Genomic DNA, 17920 nt, shown 5'->3' with positions numbered 1-17920 from the left:
TGAGCTATTGGAGAAATTGGGACATGCCCAATTCATCTCTACTTTAGACTTAACCAAGGGGTACTGGCAAGTACCACTAGATGAACCCGCTAAGGAAAGGTCAGCCTTCGTCACCCAGGCAGGGGTGTATGAATTCAATGTACTCCCTTTCGGGTTGCGAAATGCACCCGCCACCTTCCAAAGACTTGTAGATGGTCTCCTAGCGGGATTGGGAGAATCTGCAGTTGCCTACCTCGATGATGTGGCCATTTTTTCTGATTCATGGGCAGAGCACATGGAGCACCTGGAAAAAGTTTTCGAGCGCATCCAGCAGGCAGGACTAACTGTTAAGGCTAAAAAGTGTCAAATAGGCCAAAACAGAGTGACTTACCTGGGGCACCAGGTGGGTCAAGGAACTATAAATCCCATACAGGCCAAAGTGGATGCTATCCAAAAGTGGCCGGTTCCAAAGTCTAAGAAACAGGTCCAATCCTTCTTAGGCTTGGCCGGATATTATAGGCGATTTGTACCCCACTACAGCCAAATCGCCGCCCCGCTGACAGACCTAACCAGAAAGAAACAGCCAAATGCAGTTCAGTGGACTGATGAGTGTCAAAAGGCCTTTAACCAGCTTAAGGCAACACTCATGTCTGACCCTGTGCTAAGGGCCCCAGACTTTGACAAACCGTTCCAAGTAACCACGGATGCGTCCGAGCGAGGCGTGGGAGCAGTTTTAATGCAGGAAGGACCGGATCAAGAATTCCATCCTGTCGTATTTCTCAGTAAGAAACTGTCTGAGAGGGAAAGCCATTGGTCAATCAGCGAAAAGGAATGCTATGCCATTGTGTACGCGCTGGAAAAGCTACGCCCATATGTTTGGGGACGGCGTTTCCAACTACAAACAGACCATGCTGCGCTACAGTGGCTTCATACCGCCAAGGGAAATAACAAAAAACTTCTTCGGTGGAGTTTAGCTCTCCAAGATTTTGATTTTGAAATACAACACATTTCGGGAGCTTCTAACAAAGTGGCTGATGCACTCTCCCGGGAAAGTTTCCCAGAGTTAACTGGTTAACAATTGTTTTTGGAATGAAACTTATTGTTAGTTTTTATATAATCAGTAGTATGTCTAAAGGTACATGTGTTTTATTAACTCTGTTTTCTCCTAAAACTCCAGGAAGAAATCACAGCCAGTGTGGAACCGAACATCCAACACTATCTGTGATTTGGGGGGCGTGTCATAACTATAAAGGGAAGGGTAATAGCTGTCCTGTGTACAGTACTATAAATCCCTCCTGGCCAGAGACTCCAAAATCCTTTTCCCTGTAAAGGGTTAAGAAGCTCAGGTAACCTGGCTGGCATCTGACCTAAAGGACCAATAAGGGGACAAGATACTTTCAAATCTTGGGGGGGGAAGGCTTTTGTTTGTGTTCTTTGTTTTGGGACGGTGTTCGTTCTCCGGGAATGAGAGGGACCAGACATCAATCCAGGTTCTCCACATCTTTCTAAACAAGCCTCTCCTATTTCAAACTTGTAAGTAAATAGCCAGGCAAGGCGTGTTAGTTTTCCTTTGTTTTTCTCAACTTGTGAATGTACCTTTTACTAGAGTGTTTATCTTTGTTTGCTGTACTTTGAACCTGAGACTAGAGGGGAGTCCTCTGAGCTCTTTAAGTTTGATTACCCTGTAAGGTTAATTTCCATACTGATTTTACAGAGATGATTTTTACCTTTTTCTTTAATTAAAAACCTTCTTTTTAAGAACCTGATTGATTTTTCCTTGTTTTAGATCCAAAGGGGTTTTGGATCTTGATTCACCAGGAGTTGGTGGGAGGAAGGAGGGGAATGGTTAATTTCTCCTTGTTTTAAGATCCAAGGGGTTTTGGATTTGTTTTCACCAGGGATTTGGTGAGGGTTTTTCAAGGCTTCCCAGGGAGGGAATCCATTGAAAATGGTGGCAGCCGAACCAGAGCTAAGCTGGTAATTAAGCTTAGAAGTTTTTATGCAGGCCCCTACATTTGTACCCTAAAGTTCAAAATGGGGATCTCAGTCCTGACAAGACCCTTGGGTTTTTGGGACACTAAAAACTCAATTAGATTTTTAAAAATAGAACTTTTATTATAAGGAAAAAAAGTAAAAGAAACACTTCTGTAAAATCAGGATGGAAGGTAATTTTACAGGGTAATAAGAGTTAAAATGCAGAGGATTTTTCTTTAGGCAAAACTTTAAAGTTACAAAAAAACAGGAATAAACCTTTTTTTTAGCATAAGGAAAATTTACAAGCTAAAACAAAAAATACTTTTATGCATTTTTTACTATTACTTATTATTTTTGTAATATTAGATGTATTATTTTAGTAGGAGCTGGACTACTTGCTTGATCTTTTCCTTTGTTTTTTGAGAGAACACATACAGAGCACAAAACAAAGCCTCCCCCCCAAATTTGAAAGTATATTTTTTCCCCATTGGTCCTTTTGGTCAGGTGCCAACCAGGTTATTTGAGCTTCTTACCTTTACCGGTAAAGGAGGGATTTTATGCTACCCTGAGCTGTATGTTTATGATACGCTCCCCAAATCATAGGCAGTGCTGGACAGCCTCCTCCACACTGGCTGTGATTTCTTCCTAGAGCTCTAGGAGAAAACAGAATTAATAAAACATATGCACCTTTAGATATACTATTTATTATATAAAAACTAACAATATTTTTTACATTTTAAGGATGATTTTAATTAGTTGATTTTGGGAAACTTTTACGGGAGAGTGCATTAGCCACTTTGTTAGAATCTTTTGAAATGTGTTGTATTTTAAAATTAAAATTTTGGAGAGCTAAACGTCACCAAAGAAGTTTTTTGTTATTGTTTTTGACAGTATGAAGCCACTTTAGCACAGCATGATTGGTCTGCAAGTGGAAACGCCATTTCCACACGTATGGGCGTAGCTTTTTAGTGAGTATACAATGGCGTAGCATTTTTTTTTTGCTGTTTGACCAGTGGCTTTTCCTTTTAGACAGTTTTTTGCTGAGAAACACGATAGGGTGGAATTTTTGATTTGGTCCTTTCTGCATTAAAACTGCTTTTACACCACGCTTGGACACATTTGTGGTTACTAGGAAAGGTTTGTTAAAGTCTGGGGCCCTTAGCACAGGGTTAGACATGAATGTCGTTTTAAGTTGGTAAAGGCCTTTTGACACTTTTTAGTTTACTGAACTGCATTTGGCTGGGTTTTTTGGTTAGGTTTGTTAGTGGGGCGGCGATTTGGCTGTTGTGCAATACAAATCGCCTGTAATATCCAGCCAAGCCTAAGAAGGATTGTACCTGTTTTTTTGGTTTTGGGACAGGCCACTTTTGGATAGCAGTTACTTTAGCCTGTAGGGGGGCTGATAGTTTTTTGACCCACCTGGTCTTTAAAGTAAGTTACTTTGTTTAGGCCTATTTGACACTTTTTAGCCTTAACAGTTAGTCCTGCCTCCTTTATGCGCTCGAAGACTTTTTGCAGATGCTCCAGGTGTTTTGCCCATGAATTAATAATGTGGCCATTTTTTCTAAGGTAGGTGACTGCAGATTTTTCCAATTTTGCTAGGAGACTATTTACAAGTTTTTGGAAGGTGGCAGGTGCATTTTGCAGCCCAAAAGGGAGCACATTAAATTTATACAGCTCTGCATGGGTGATGAAGGCTGACTTTTTTTTGGCAGGTTTATTTAGTGGTACTTGTCAGTACCCCTTGGTTAAGTCTAAGGTAGAGATGAACTGGGCATGTCCCAGTTTCTCCAATAGCTTATTTGTGCATGGCATTGGATAGTTGTTTGGGCGAGTTACAGCATTTAGCTTACGGTAGTTCACGCAAAAGTGTATCTTTCCATTTGGTTTGGGCATTAGAATCACTGGAGATGTCCATGCACTGTTAGAGGGGCGGATTACACTCATTTGTAGCATGTTCTGGATTTTTTGTTTTATAGCAGTTTTGGCTTGAGGAGACACCCGGTAAGGTTGAGCTTTAATTGGGCGAGCATTACCTGTGTTAATGGAGTGGTATGTCCGTTTGGTCTGTTTTGGGGTAGCTGAGAACATTGGTGCGAAACTAGTGCACAGCTCCTTGATCTGCTGTTGCTGTATACGTTTAAGGGTTATGGAGAGGTTTACCTTTTTCACACCACCGTCCTTTTTTTTTTTTTGGTAGTAGACACCTTTAGGCCACTTAGTGTCATCTTCCTGGGCTGTTAAACTGACAAATCTTTAATTTTCTGGAACAAAAGGGCTTTAGAGAATTAACATGGCACATGTTAGGCTTTAGGTGGGGGATGCTATGAGATAGTTAACAGCTCCCAGGCGCTCTTGGACTGTGAATGGCCCTTTCCATTATGCTTTCATTTTATGGGCCTGGAGCACCTTTAAGACCATGACCTGGTCCCCTACTTTGAAGGAACGCTTTTTGGCATGTTTATTATACCAGGCTTTTTGCTTTTCCTGAGCACCTTTTAGGTTTTTTTTTAGCAAGGGCAAAAGATGTTCGGAGGTTGTTTTGTAGGTTGGTTACAAAGTTTAGAATGTTAGTTCCTGGAGAAGGCATAAACCCCTCCCATTGCTGCTTTACCAACTGTAATGGCCCCTTAACCTTGCAGCCATACACAAGTTCAAATGGTGAGAACCCTAAACTGGGATGTGGTACAGCCCTGTAGGCAAAGAGCAACTTCTGCATCACTAGGACCCAATTATTGGAATGCTCATTTACAAATTTATGTATTATGGCCCCCAAAGTTTTATTAAACTTCTTCACCAGGCCATTTGTTTGATGGTGGTAAGGGGTGGCAACCAAGTGGTTCACCCCATGAGCTTCCCACAAGTTTTTTATGGTCCCTGCCAGGAAATTAGTTCCTGAATTTGTAAGGATGTCGGAGGGCCAACCTACCCTGGCAAAAGTGTCTGTTAATGCCTGGCACACACTTTTAGCCCTGGTGTTGCTTAGAGCTACTGCTTCTGGCCATTGGGTGGCAAAATTTATGAGAGTTAGTATGTACTGCTTTTCTCTGGGTGTTTTCTTTTTTTTTTTTTTGGAAAACGACCCAGACTATTTACAGTTACTTGTTGAAAGGGAATCTTAATGATGAGGAGTGGCTGGAGAGGGGCTTTGACCTGGTTTTGGGGTTTTTCCACTCTTTGGTACACCTTACAAGACCGGACATAAGTAGAAACTTCCTTTCCCATTCCCTTCCAGTGGAATGACTTTCCTAAATGGTCTTTGGTCCTGTTCACCCCAGCATGGCTGCTAGGATGATTGTGGGCTAAGCTTAAGAGCTTTACCTAGTACTTAGTTGGAACTACCAACTGTTTTTGAGGATGCCAATTATTCTGGTATAAAAGTTCTTTTTACAACAAACTGGGATTGATTAGAAGAGCTGAGAGGTCGTGGGTTGCTCTGGGCCACCGTCCAAGCTCCCTGGAGGCTTTTATCTGCTTTCTGATTGGCCTGGAATTGTTCCCTTGATGCTGGAGACATTAGTTCCTTACTGGATTGTGGACTTCGGCTTGGTCCCTTTGGAAGCGATGTAGGTTGACTGTGAACCGCTTTTCGCTGGTGCACTATGTTGTATTTCAGGCTCCGGCTGAGCCTCTTGCATAGGTTTATCTGCTGCTGCCAGTTCAGGCTTAGTGGTGCCCTTGGGTGTTGGGGTTGCAAGCGCTGGATTTTGTGCTGGCAATGGTTCTGGTGCTGGTTGCTCCACCATTTCCGGTTTTGGGACTGGCTGTGGCTGGGTCTTTGTGACTGGATCCACTACTGCTGTTTCAGACATTGGCATGGGGTCTGGTTCCACCACCTCAGTCTGGGTTTTTGGTAATACAGACTGGGCCCTTGTAGAAGGCTCAGTAGCAGAGCTAGGTGTGAAGGCTTGCTTAGCCTGGCTGCGGGTGACCATTCCCACTCTCTTGGCTAGCTTTACATGGTTGGCCAAGTCTTCCCCCAGCAGCATGGGAATGGGATAATTATCATAGACTGCAAAAGTTCATATTTCTGACCAGCCCTTGTACTGGACAGGCAGGTTGGCTGTAGGCAAGTCAAAAGAGTTTGACTTGAAGGGTTGAATTGTTACTTGGAACTTTGGGTTGATTAAGTTGGGGTCCACTAAGGATTGGTGCATAGCTGACACTTATGCTCCAGTGTCCCTTTATGCGATAATCTTCCTTCCACCCACACTTATCCTCAAAGCAAAGGATAACTGTATTTGGGAGGCATCTGGGCCTGAGGACCTTTGGTGTGACCCCGGTGCAATGAACTGTAATTTGTTGGGGGTTTTGGGGCAGTTGGCCTTTACATGCCCCAGCTCATTAAATTTAAAACATTGTCCAGCTGACTGGTCACTGGGGCAAGGTGGGTTGCTGGAGAATAGTGTGGTGGGACAATAAGGTGTCTGGGAGTTTTTTGGGGGTGTAGTTGGGGCCGTAGGCTGCCCCCGGTGGTAGGGTGTGGTCTTGGGGTGTCCTTCTGGTATTTGCCCAAACTGCGACCAGGGTTTTTTTTTTTTTTTTGCGCTACCTTCACCCATTTTGTTCCGATTTGCCCCGCCTTTCTCACGGTCTGGGACTGCTTGTATGGATGAGCATAAGAAGCAAGACTTTTTGCTGAGTTTATTTTGTTATTCCATAAACACGGTTTTACATTATTGGTCATAGTCAGGAACTACTTTTGGACACCCAAATCAGACATTCCTTCAAAGCTAGTTACACCCCTTCCCTTGACCCTAACAGATTCTTTATTTGGTTTACATAAGCCACATTCCTTAGTCCAGCCCCTCTCTTAAGAGCTTTAAATTTTGCTTTGTAAGTTTTAGGTGTAATTTGAAATTGTTTCAAAACCAAATCCTTAAATTTTTCATAGTCAGAAGCATCATCAATAGGCATTTTATTGAATATGTTTAGAGTGCTTCCAGTCAATTTTGCTACCAATGTGATCATTTTATGATCATCAGGAATTGCATGGAGGGTGCACAGTTTTTTAAAGGTGATGAAATATATAACTGGATTTATTATACTGTGGACATAGTTGCTTCCATTTGTGGATTTTTGGGGACTTGGAGCCAGCTGCTGAAGGGTTCTGGTTTTTTTAACTTCATAATAGTGAGGTTACGTTTCCTCTCTTTTTTCCCTTTTCTTCTGAGCATGCTTCTGGGCCTCCATAGCTTTTTTGTGGGCAGCCTTTTTTTTTTTTGGCCACTTGTGCATTAATCTTCATTTGTTTGAGTTTCAGCAGTCTTTTCTGTTTCTTCTGGGGTTTTTTAAGCTTTAAATTTAGCTAATTTTAGGTTTTTTTGGATGTTACTTTTTGTTATACTAGCCTTTTTGAACTTAGCCTAGCTTAATCTGAGAGCTAGATAGAAAAAAAAAAACACAAACAAACAACAACAACAAAAACCCAAACCAAAACAAAAAAAAACAAAAAACCCTCCAGCTGCTCTCAGCTAAAAGAAAAAAAAAGTCCTTTTAAACCCTCTGTGCTTCTGGTTCAAAATGATCCCACCTCTCCACCATTTCAGGGTTCCCTTCCCACTCTGAACTCTAGGGTACAGATGTGGGGACCTGCATGAAAGACCCCCTAAGCTTATTTCTACCAGCTTAGGTTAAAAACTTCCAAGGCACAAATTCTTCCTTGTCCTTGGACAGTATGCTGCCACCACCAAGTGAGTTAGACAAAGATTCAGGAAAAGGACCACTTGGAGTTCCTGTTTCCCCCAAATATACCCTCAAGCCCCTTCACCCCCTTTCCTGGGGAAGCTTGAGAGTAACCAAGGTGAGCACAGACCAGACCCTTGGATTTTTGGGACACTAAAAACCCAATTAGATTTTTAAAAATAGAACTTTTATTATAAGGAAAAAAGGTAAAAGAAACACCTCTGTAAAATCAGGATGGAAGGTAATTTTACAGGGTAATAAGAGTTAAAATGCAGAGGATTTTTCTTTAGGCAAAACTTTAAAGTTACAAAAAAACAGGAATAAACCTCCCTCTTAGCATAGGGAAAATTCACAAGCCAAAACAAAAGACACTCTAACGCATTTCCTTGCTATTACTTACTATTTCTGTAATATTAGATGTATCATTTCAGTAGGAGCTGGATTACTTGCTTGGTCTGTCCCTTTGTCTCCCAAGAGACCACACACAGAGCATAAAACAAAGCCTCCCCTCCGATTTGAAAGTATCTTCTTTCCCCATTGGTCCTTCTGGTCAGGTGCGAACCAGGTTATCTGAGCTTCTTAACCCTTTACAGGTAAAGGAGGGATTTTATGCTACCCTTAGGTGTATGTTTATGACAGATCCTGTTTATGACCTCAAGTGACAAATGTGGAGAGAAATGGGAGACCAGCAGGCTGCTCTTTGAGCCTTCTAGGTCCCTCCCTGCATGACTGAAAGTGCTGCATTATCTGAAAAAGTTACCTGCCTGGCAGCAGCCAGCTGTTGTGAAAGAAAGATTTATTCAAGTGCACAGAATGAGGAAGAAAGAAAAGGAAGCACATGAGTCACTGCCCCTAAACGGCAAAGGGAACTGGATAAAAAATAAAACTAAAAATGGGAAGTGAATGTGCACTAGTCATGGATATTCTCTTCATTAAGATGCCTCCTCTCAGCTAGAAAATGCAATACAGGATGCAAAGTTTGCTGACATTACCAACACCAGCTGCAGTGCTCTGGGAAATGCCTGAAACAGCTATCAGGGTGTAGCCGTGTTAGTGTGTATCCACAAAAACAATACAGAGTCCGGTGGCACCTTAAAAACTAATGGATTTGGGCATAAGCTTTCCTGGCTAAAAAACTTCACTTCTTCAGATGCATGGAGTGAAAATTACAGATGCAGGCATTATATAATGACTTAGAACAACACTTCCTCAGCTCTCGTCCCCTCGCGCCCCATCTCTACTTGCGCTACATTGATGACATCATCATATGGACCCACGGAAAGGAGACCCTTGAGGAATTCCACCAGGATTTCTACAATTTCCACCCCACCATCAACCTCAGCCTGGACCAGTCCACACAAGAGATCCACTTCCTGGACACTACAGTGCAAATAAGTGAGGTCACATAACCACCACCCTATACCGGAAACCTACTGACCACTATACTTACCTACATGTCTCCAGCTTCCATCCAGGACACATCACATGATCCATTGTTATGGCCAAGCTCTAAGATACAACCGAATTTGCTCCAATCCCTCTGATGTTATTGACATAATCCGGGACCATATAGATCATCGTTGCAACCAAAGTCCTATAGTGGCACCCAAATCTTGTATAAAGGGGATCAAATGGGGTGTCTAAGGCTAGGTGTACACTACTGGGGGGAGGGGGGGGGTGTCGACCTAAGATACGCCACTTCAGCTACATGAATAGTGTAGCTGAAGTGGCGTATTTTAGGTCGACTTACCTGGCTGTGAGGACGGTGGCGAGTCGACCACTGCCGCGCTGCTGTCAACTCCGCTTCCGCCTCTTGCTGCGGTGGATTTCCAGAGTCGACGGAAGAGCCATCGGGGATCAATTTTATCGCGTCTTCACTAGACGCGATAAGTCGATCCCCAATAGATCGATTGCTACCCGCTGATTCGGCGGGTAGTGAAGATGTGCCCAAGACAAGGTTATGGTTTACTGGTTATAATTATGCTATCTATAGGTGTGCATCAATTTTGTAGTTGAAGTTATGAATATTGGCTCTATACTGTCTGTATTTCAAACTTATGCTGTGCTTCTGGGTGACACCCCAGACAAGTTGGTGTTAGCTCTGCCTAGCATGATTGATGGCCCATTAAGGACCATCAGCTATACAATGAACCCATTGAGAGAAGGCAAATATGCCTTGAGACTCAGCAAAGTATTCAGGAACTGGCCCATGTGACTCCAGACTCCATTTTGCTGTAATTTTCCACACTAAGGACAAAGGGTGTTCTGACACCTGGAAAAGACTATAAAAAGGCTGATGCCTCTCCTCCATCTTGTCTTCAATCCTGCTTCATACCTCTGGAGGAACTTTGCTACAAACTGAAGCTCTGAACAAAGGACTGATGACCCATCCCAGCTGGGGATGTATTCCAGAGAGACTTGATTTGAACCTGCAGTTTCTATCACTGCTACAAGCCTGAACCAAGAACTTTGCCATTACTGTATGTAATTGATTCCATTTAACCAATTCTAGCTCTCATCTGCATCTTTTTCCTTTTATGGATAAACCTTTAGATTCTAAAGGATTGGCAACAGTGTGATTTGTGGATAAGATCTGATTTGTATATTGACCTGGGTCGGGGCTTGGTCCTTTGGGATCAAGAGAACCTTTTTTCTTTTACTGGGGCATTGGTTTTCATAACCATTTGTCCCCATAACAAGTGGCACTGGTGGTGATACTGGGAAACTGGAGTGTCTAAGGGAATTGCTTGTGTGACTTGTGGTTAGCCAGTGGGGTGAGACCAAAGTCCTCTTAGTCTGGCTGGTTTGGTTTGCCTTAGAGGTGGAAAAACCCCAGCCTAGGGCTGTAACTGCCCTGTTTTAAGCGATTTGTCCTAAATTGGCACTCTCAGTTCAGTCCCGCCAGAACCGCATCGTTACACCCTCAGACAGAAACAAACAAACTACAAGATCTTTATCAAGCATTCTTAAAACTACAGTACCCACCTGGGGAAGTGAGGAAAGATTGACAGAGCGAGACGGGTACCCAGAAATCACCTACTACAGGACAGGCCCAACAAGGAAAATAACAGAACACCACTGGCCATCACATACAGCCCCCAGCTAAAACCTCTCCAGCACATTATCAACAATCTACAACCTATCCTGGAAAACGATCCCTCACTCTCACAGACCTTGGGAGGCAGGCCAGTCCTTGCTTACAGACAGCACCCCAACCTGAAGCAAATACTCACCAGCAACTACACACCACAGAAACACCAACCCAGGAACCAATCCCTGCAGCAAGCCTCGTTGCCTACTCTGTTCCCATATCTACTCTAGCGACACCGTCAGAGGACCCAACCATGTCAGCCACACCAGCAAGGGCTCATTCACCTGCACGTCTACTAATGTTATATATGCCATCAAGTGCCAGCAATGCCCCTCTGCCATGTACATTGGCCAAACCAGACGGTCCCTATGTAAAAGAATAAATGGACACAAATCGGACATCAGGAATGGTAACATACAAAAGCCAGTAGGAGAACACGTCAATCTCCTTGGACATTCTATAACAGATTTAAAAGTGGCTATACTTGAACAAACAAAAAAAAAACTTCAGAAACAGACTTCAAAAGAGAAATAGCAGAACTAAAATTCATTTGCAAATTTAACACCATTAAGTTGGGCTTGAATAGGGACTGGGCGTGGCTGGCTCATTACAAAAGCAGCTTTGCCTCTCCTGGAATTGACACCTCCTCATCTATTATTGGGAATGGACTACATCCACCCTGATCGAATTGGCCCTGTCAACACTGGTTCTCCACTTGTGAGGTAACTCCCTTCCCTTCATGTGTCATTATATAATGGCTGCATCTGTAATTTTCACTCCATGCACCTGAAGAAGTGGTTTTTTACCCACAAAAGCTTATGCCCAAATAAATCTGTTAGTCTTTAAGGTGCCACCGGACTCCTTGTTGTTTGTGTGAAACAGCTAGTTTCCCCAAGATTTTAGAGACAGGAAGATGTTGGAATTCTTATTTATGCAGGGTATTACCACAACACTAATGTAATAAATGGGAGGGGGGGGGGAAGCCCCCATTTATGAACAGCCAGCCAGTTAGCCGTAAAATCCCTCTTGGTGTCTGTCCTTCGGGCAGCAAAGGAAAGGAAAAAAACAAACAAAAACAAAAAACAAATCTCCCTGGATTTCAAGTACCCAAAAGGAAAAATGTGCCTTTTTAAAATCCTGAGGTCTGTGCTTCTGGTTCAAAATGATACCACCGCTTAATAAATGGGGAGTCGGGGGTAGCCCCCGTTTATGAACACCCAGCCAGCCAGTTAGCTGTAAAATCCCTCTTGCTGTCTGTTCTTCACTTGCTTTACCTGTAAAGGATTAAAAAGTCCCCCAGGTAAAGAAAAAAAGTGGGCACCTGACCAAAAGAGCCAATGGGAAGACTAGAACTTTCAAATTTGGGAAAGAAACTTTCCCTTTTTCTGTTCTCTCTGGGCTGGAGGGACAGAGCAACAATGCTGTAATCAGCTTAAGACAAGTATGATCATAAATCATCAGATCATGCCTAGAACTACTTATCTGAACTCCAAATGTGTAAGTAGTTCAGAATGTTTAGCTAGACGCGATCAGGGTTATTTTCTTTATTTTGGCTTGTGGATCTCCTCTGTGCTAACCCAGATGGTTTTGTTTGCTTGTAACATTTAAGCTGAACCCCCAAGTTAATTTTTGTAATTGTTTCTTTTAAGATCTAGCAAAAAGCCTAAGTTCCAGCTATATTTTTTCCCTTTTTGTTTTTAATAAAATTAAAACTATTTTTTTTTTTAAGAACAGGATTGGATTTTTAAGAGTTTACTTTTTTATACTCTTTAGCAAACAAGTGATGTTATCAGACCTTAGCTGAGGCCAATGAAAGCAGTTTCTTAGATAGCCAGTTATTTACTGCACTTGGTACCCAATTAACCATATTTTATTTCTATTACTTCAGCCCAAACCTTAAATAAGTTAACACTAGTATTTTGAAGCATCCCTACAAGTTTAACTCAATAACTCTTCTTTCTCATGATCTCATTCTTTTTGATCACATGCTTTGGGCCTATGGCTCATGCTAATATCCCAACTCAATTAAAAAACATAGTTCACCTAAATCTAATGTGGGCCTGTATTCCTATAGAAGGGGATCACCCTTAACATCTCATTTTGTGCCCCAAATGGAAAAAGACCTATAACTTGATAGGTCAATATGTATGTGGTAAGGCTCCTTCCACTCTTACCTCTTACTATAATTTAACTGGAAACAAAAGCTAGGGGCACAGTGAGGCTCTGAGGGACAGGAATATTAATAGGCAGCAGGTTTAAAACAAATAAAAGGAAGTATTTCTTCACACAACGCACAGTCAACCTGTGGAACTCCTTGCCAGAGGATGTTGTGAAGGCAAGACTGTTGTGTATTTGGTTGTCATGGTAATATAATCTTGTGTTGTTATGACAACTGAGTTAGATTATTAGGGGATAGCCCAGCCAGTTTTGGCTGGTTTTTGGTTAGTTCAGTGTGTGGCAATAAATGGCTGCTTTCAAGGTTTACAGCTCTCTGTGTTTCCAGTGATTTCTTCCTAAAACTGTTGCCCCCAAGGATATAAGAACGTGGCGACAAGGATGGGATCTCTGTGCTGCCCCAGCAACAGAAGGAAGTAGAAGTTAAGGTAGAAAAAAAAAAACCTTTTGGCTGCTGGAAGGGGTTGAGAACTGGCTTGTTTGCACTGATTGTGCAGACTGAAACTAAAATCATAGCTACACTTAGGCCTGGTCTACACTACGAGTTTAGGTCGACTTTAGCAGGGTTAAATCGAATTAAGCTTGGACATGTCCACACAACGAAGCCCTTTCTTTCGACTTAAAGGGCCCTTTAAACCAGTTTCTTTACTCCACCTCCGACGAGGGGATTAGCGCTAAAATCGGCCTTTGCGGGTCGGATTTGGGGTAGTGTGGACGGAATTTGACGTTATTGGCCTCCAGGAGCTATCCCACAGTGCTTCATTGTGACCACTCTGCACAGCACTCTCAACTCAGATGCACTGACCAGGTAGACAGGAAAAGCCCCGCGAACTTTTGAATTTCATTTCCTGTTTGCCCAGCATGGAGAGCACAGGTGACCACGCAGAGCTCATCAGCACAGGTAACCATGATGGAGTCCCAGGATCGCAAAAGAGCTCCAGCATGGACAGAACGGGAGGTACGGGATCTGCTCGCCATATGGGGAGACGAATCAGTGCTAGCTGAACTCCGTAGCAGTAAATGAAATGGCAAAATATTAGAAAAGGTCTCAAAGGCCATGAAGGACAGAGGCCATAACAGGGACGCACAGCAGTGCCGCGTGAAAATTAAGGCGCTAAGGCAAGCCTACCAAAAAGCCAGAGAGGCAAACGGAAGGTCTGGGGCAGAGCTGCAAACATGCCGCTTCTACGCGGAGCTGCATGCCATTCTAGGGGGTGCAGCCACCACTACCCCAACCGTGTGCTTTGACTCCGTCAATGGAGAAACACGCATCAGGGAAGCGGGTTCGGGGTACACGGAAGATGATGATGATGATGATGAAGACAATGAAGATAGCTCACAACAAGGAAGTGGAGAAACCGGTTTCCCCAACAGCCAGGATATGTTTATCACCCTGGACCTGGAACCAGTAACCCCTGAACTCACCCAAGGCGTGCTCCCAGACCCTGAGGGCACACAAGGGACCTCTGGTGAGTGTACCTTTTTAAATATTACACATGGTTTAAAAGCAAGCGTGTTTAATGATTAATGATTAATTTGCCCTGGCAATCGCGGCCAGTACAGCTATTGGAAAAGTCTGTTAACGTGTATGGGGATGGAGCGGAAATCCTCCAGGGACATCTCCAGAAAGCTCTCCTTCATGTACTCCCAAAGCCTTTGCAAAAGGTTTTTGGGGAGGGCTGCCTTATCCCGTCCGCCATGGTAGGACACTTTACCACGCCAGGCCAGTAGCACGTAGTCTGGAATCATTGCATAACAAAGCATGGCAGCATATGGTCCCGGTGTTTGCTGGCATGCAGACAACATCCATTCCTTATCTCTCGTTGTTATCCTCAGGAGAGTAATATCATTCATGGTCACCTGGTTGAAATGGGGTGATTTTATTAAGGGGGCATTCAGAAGTGCCCGTTCCTGCTTGGCTGAACAGAAATGTTCCCCGCTGTTAGCCACGTGGTGGGGGGGAGGGGTGAAGGGATCATCCCAGAGAATTGGGTGTGTGTGTGTGTGGGGGGGGGAGGGTAGTTGGGTTTGTGCTGCATGTTAACCCAGAAACCCCAGCCCCTCCTTTTACATTGCAAACCCATTTTAAATGGCCAACCCAACGGGTCCTTGGTATGGGAAATAAGGGCGCTACTGTTTGAAACCATTCCCACATGTTATGAGGGTTAAAAAAGCCAAAAGACGGTGGCTTACCATGGCTGCCTGCAAACCGAATTCTGTTGCCTGGCACCACGTGAGTGATCTCTCACACCAAACCGGCAGGCCCTCAATATAAGAGGAAAAATGCGACCTTGTAATGAAAGCACATGTGCTGTGTAATGTGAACAGCAAAATTTAACGTGAACGAGTGTACCCATTGTTCTCTAAAATGTGTCTTTTTTAACCACCTCTCCCTTGTCCTCCACCAGCTGCAACTGTTTCTCCTTTGCAGAGGCTAGCAAAGATTAGAAGGAGAAAACAGTGGACTCGGGATGATATGTTCACGGAGTTCCAGATGTCCTCCCACGCTGAAAGAGCACAGCAGAATGCGTGGAGGCAGTCAATGTCAGACTACAGAAAAGCACAATATGAACGAGAGGAGAGGTGGCGGGCTGAATCGCGGGATGAACAGAGCAAGTGGCGGGCTGAAGATGATAGGTGGCGTCAGCTTGCAGACAGAAGGCAAGAGTCGATGCTCCGGCTGCTGGAGCATCAAACTGATATGATCCAGCATATGGTTGAGCTGCAGGAAAGGAAGCAGGAGCAGAGACTGCTGCTACAGGACCCTGTGTAACCAACAGCCCTCCTCCCCAAGTCCCATTGCCTCCTCACCCAGACACCTAAGAACACGGTGGGGGGGCCTCTGGCCACCCAGTCACTCCACCCCAGATGATTGCCCGAGCATCGGAAGGCTAGCCTTTAATAAGTGTTAAAGTTTTAAAGTTTTAAACTGCAGTGTGTCCTTTTCCTTCCCTCCTCCCCCACCCCTCTCGGGCTACCTTGGCAATTATCTCCCTAGTTGTGTGATGAATTAATAAAGAATGCATGAATGTGAAGTAACAATGACTTTATTGCCTCTGCAAGCGGTGCTCGAAGGGGGGAGGGGAGGGTGGTGTGGTTGGTTTACAGGGAAGTAGAGTGAACTGGGTGCGGGGGGGCAGAGGGTTCATCAAGGAGAAACAAACAGAAGTTTCACACCGTAGCCTGGCCAGTCACAAAACTCATTTTCAAAGCTTCTCTGATGCGCACCGCGCCCTGCTGTACTCTTCTAACCGCCCTGGTGTCTGGCTGCGCGTAATCAGCGGCCAGGCAATTTGCCTCAACCTCCCACCCCGCCATAAATGTCTCCCCCTTACTCTCACAGATATTGTGGAGCGCACAGCAAGCAGCAATAACAATGGGGATATTCTTTTCTCTGAGGTCTGAGCGAGTCAGTAAGCTGCGCCAGCGCGCTTTTAAATGTCCAAATGCACATTCCACCACCATTCGGCACTTGCTCAGCCTGCAGCTGAACAGATCCTGACTACTGCCCAGGCTGCCTGTGTACGGCTTCATGAGCCATGGCATTAAGGGGTAGGCTGGGTCCCCAAGGATCACGATAGGCATTTCAACATCCCAACGGTTATTTTCTGGTCTGGGAAGAAAGTCCCTTCCTCCAGCTTTCGAAACAGACCAGAGTGCCTGAAGACGCGATCATCATGTACCTTTCCCGGCCATCCCACGTTGATGTTGGTGAAATGTCCCTTGTGATCCACCAGGGCTTGCAGCAGCATTGAAAAGTACCCCTTGCTGTTTATGTACTCGGTGGCTTGGTGCGCCGGTGACAAGATAGGGATATGGGTTCCGTCTATCACCACACCACAGTTTGGGAATCCCATTGCAGGAAAGCCATCCACTATGGCCTGCATGTTTCCCAGAGTCACTACCCTTGATATCAGCAGGTCTTTGATTGCCCTGGCAACTTGGATCACAGCAGCCCCCACAGTAGATTTGCCCACTCCAAATTGGTTCCCGACTGACCGGTAGCTGTCTGGCATTGCGAGCTTCCACAGGGCTATTGCCACTCGCTTCTCAACTGTGAGGGCTGCTCTCATCCTGGTATTCTGGCACTTCAGGGCAGGGGAAAGCAAGTCACAAAGTTCCATGAAAGTGCCCTTACGCATGCGAAAGTTTTGCAGCCACTGGGAATCGTCCCAGACCTGCAACACGATGCGGTCCCACCAGTCTGTGCTTGTTTCCCGGGCCCAGAATCGGCGTTCTATGGCATGAACCTGCCCCAGTAACACCATGATTTGCACATTGCTGGGGCCCATACCTTGTGTGAGGGCTGTGTCCATGTCAATTTCCTCATCACTCTCGTCACCGCGCTGCAATCGCCTCATCGGCTGGTCCTGGTTTTGCTTTGGCATGTCCTGGCTCTGCATATACTCCAGGACAATGTGCGTGGTGTTCATAGTACTCATAATTGCCGTGGTGATCCATGATCCCAGTGCTATGGCATCTGGTCTGAAAAAAGGCGCGAAACTCACGGAGGGAGGGAGGGGCGACTGACGACATGGCGTACAGGTACAGGGAATTAAAATCAACAAAGGTGGCTGTGCATCAGGGAGAAACACAAACAACTGTCACACAGAATGGCCTCCCCAAAGATTGAACTCAAAACCCTGGGTTTAGCAGGCTGTTGATTTCACGGAGGGAGGGGGAAGCAAATGAATACATCTATTTTTTACATCTTAAGCTGGCAGCAGACGGTGCAGCATGACTGATAGCCCTCGGCATCTTCTGGGTGCTTGGCAGAAGATACTGTACTACGACTGCTAGCCATCATCGTCAAGATGGTTCAGTCGGACTGCCGGCAGGACTGAGTCTCCAGGAGACAAAGCATGTCTGCCCAGGTGCCTCTGATTGAACTGGAATACGACGATGACGGATATCAATCTTAATACACCATCTACTGCCAAAAGGCAAGGGGCTGCTGTTGTGTAGTAATGCAGCCCCACGTCTGCCAGCACCCAGATAGCCGATGAAGGCTACCAG

At 44.7% G+C, this 17920-nt stretch overlaps 1 protein-coding gene across 1 annotated transcript; it reads left to right on the top strand.

Annotated features, from left to right (window-relative positions):
• Positions 1–13766: 13766 nt before the first annotated feature.
• LOC135981643 (uncharacterized) lies at positions 13767–15939 on the top strand. Its single transcript, XM_065585020.1, has 2 exons — positions 13767–14373; positions 15313–15939. The coding sequence occupies exons 1-2, from the start codon at positions 13962–13964 to the stop codon at positions 15675–15677; spliced, it is 777 nt and encodes a 258-aa protein (XP_065441092.1). The 5' UTR covers positions 13767–13961; the 3' UTR covers positions 15678–15939.
• Positions 15940–17920: the final 1981 nt, after the last annotated feature.

This window comes from Chrysemys picta, chromosome 1 (genome assembly GCF_011386835.1).
Source record: "Chrysemys picta bellii isolate R12L10 chromosome 1, ASM1138683v2, whole genome shotgun sequence".
NCBI lineage: Eukaryota > Metazoa > Chordata > Testudines > Emydidae > Chrysemys > Chrysemys picta.
The sequence above is the reverse complement of the archived record's forward strand: the minus strand, read 5'-3'. Positions and strand labels throughout refer to the sequence as shown.

Excerpts from the sequence above, each read along its gene's own strand:
- LOC135981643 (XM_065585020.1), top strand. The coding sequence starts at position 13,962 with ATGAAGGACAGAGGCCATAACAGGGACGCACAGCAGTGCCGCGTGAAA. Across the intron at positions 14,374-15,312 it reads GGGCACACAAGGGACCTCTG|CTGCAACTGTTTCTCCTTTG; the intron begins GTGAGTGTACCT and ends GTCCTCCACCAG.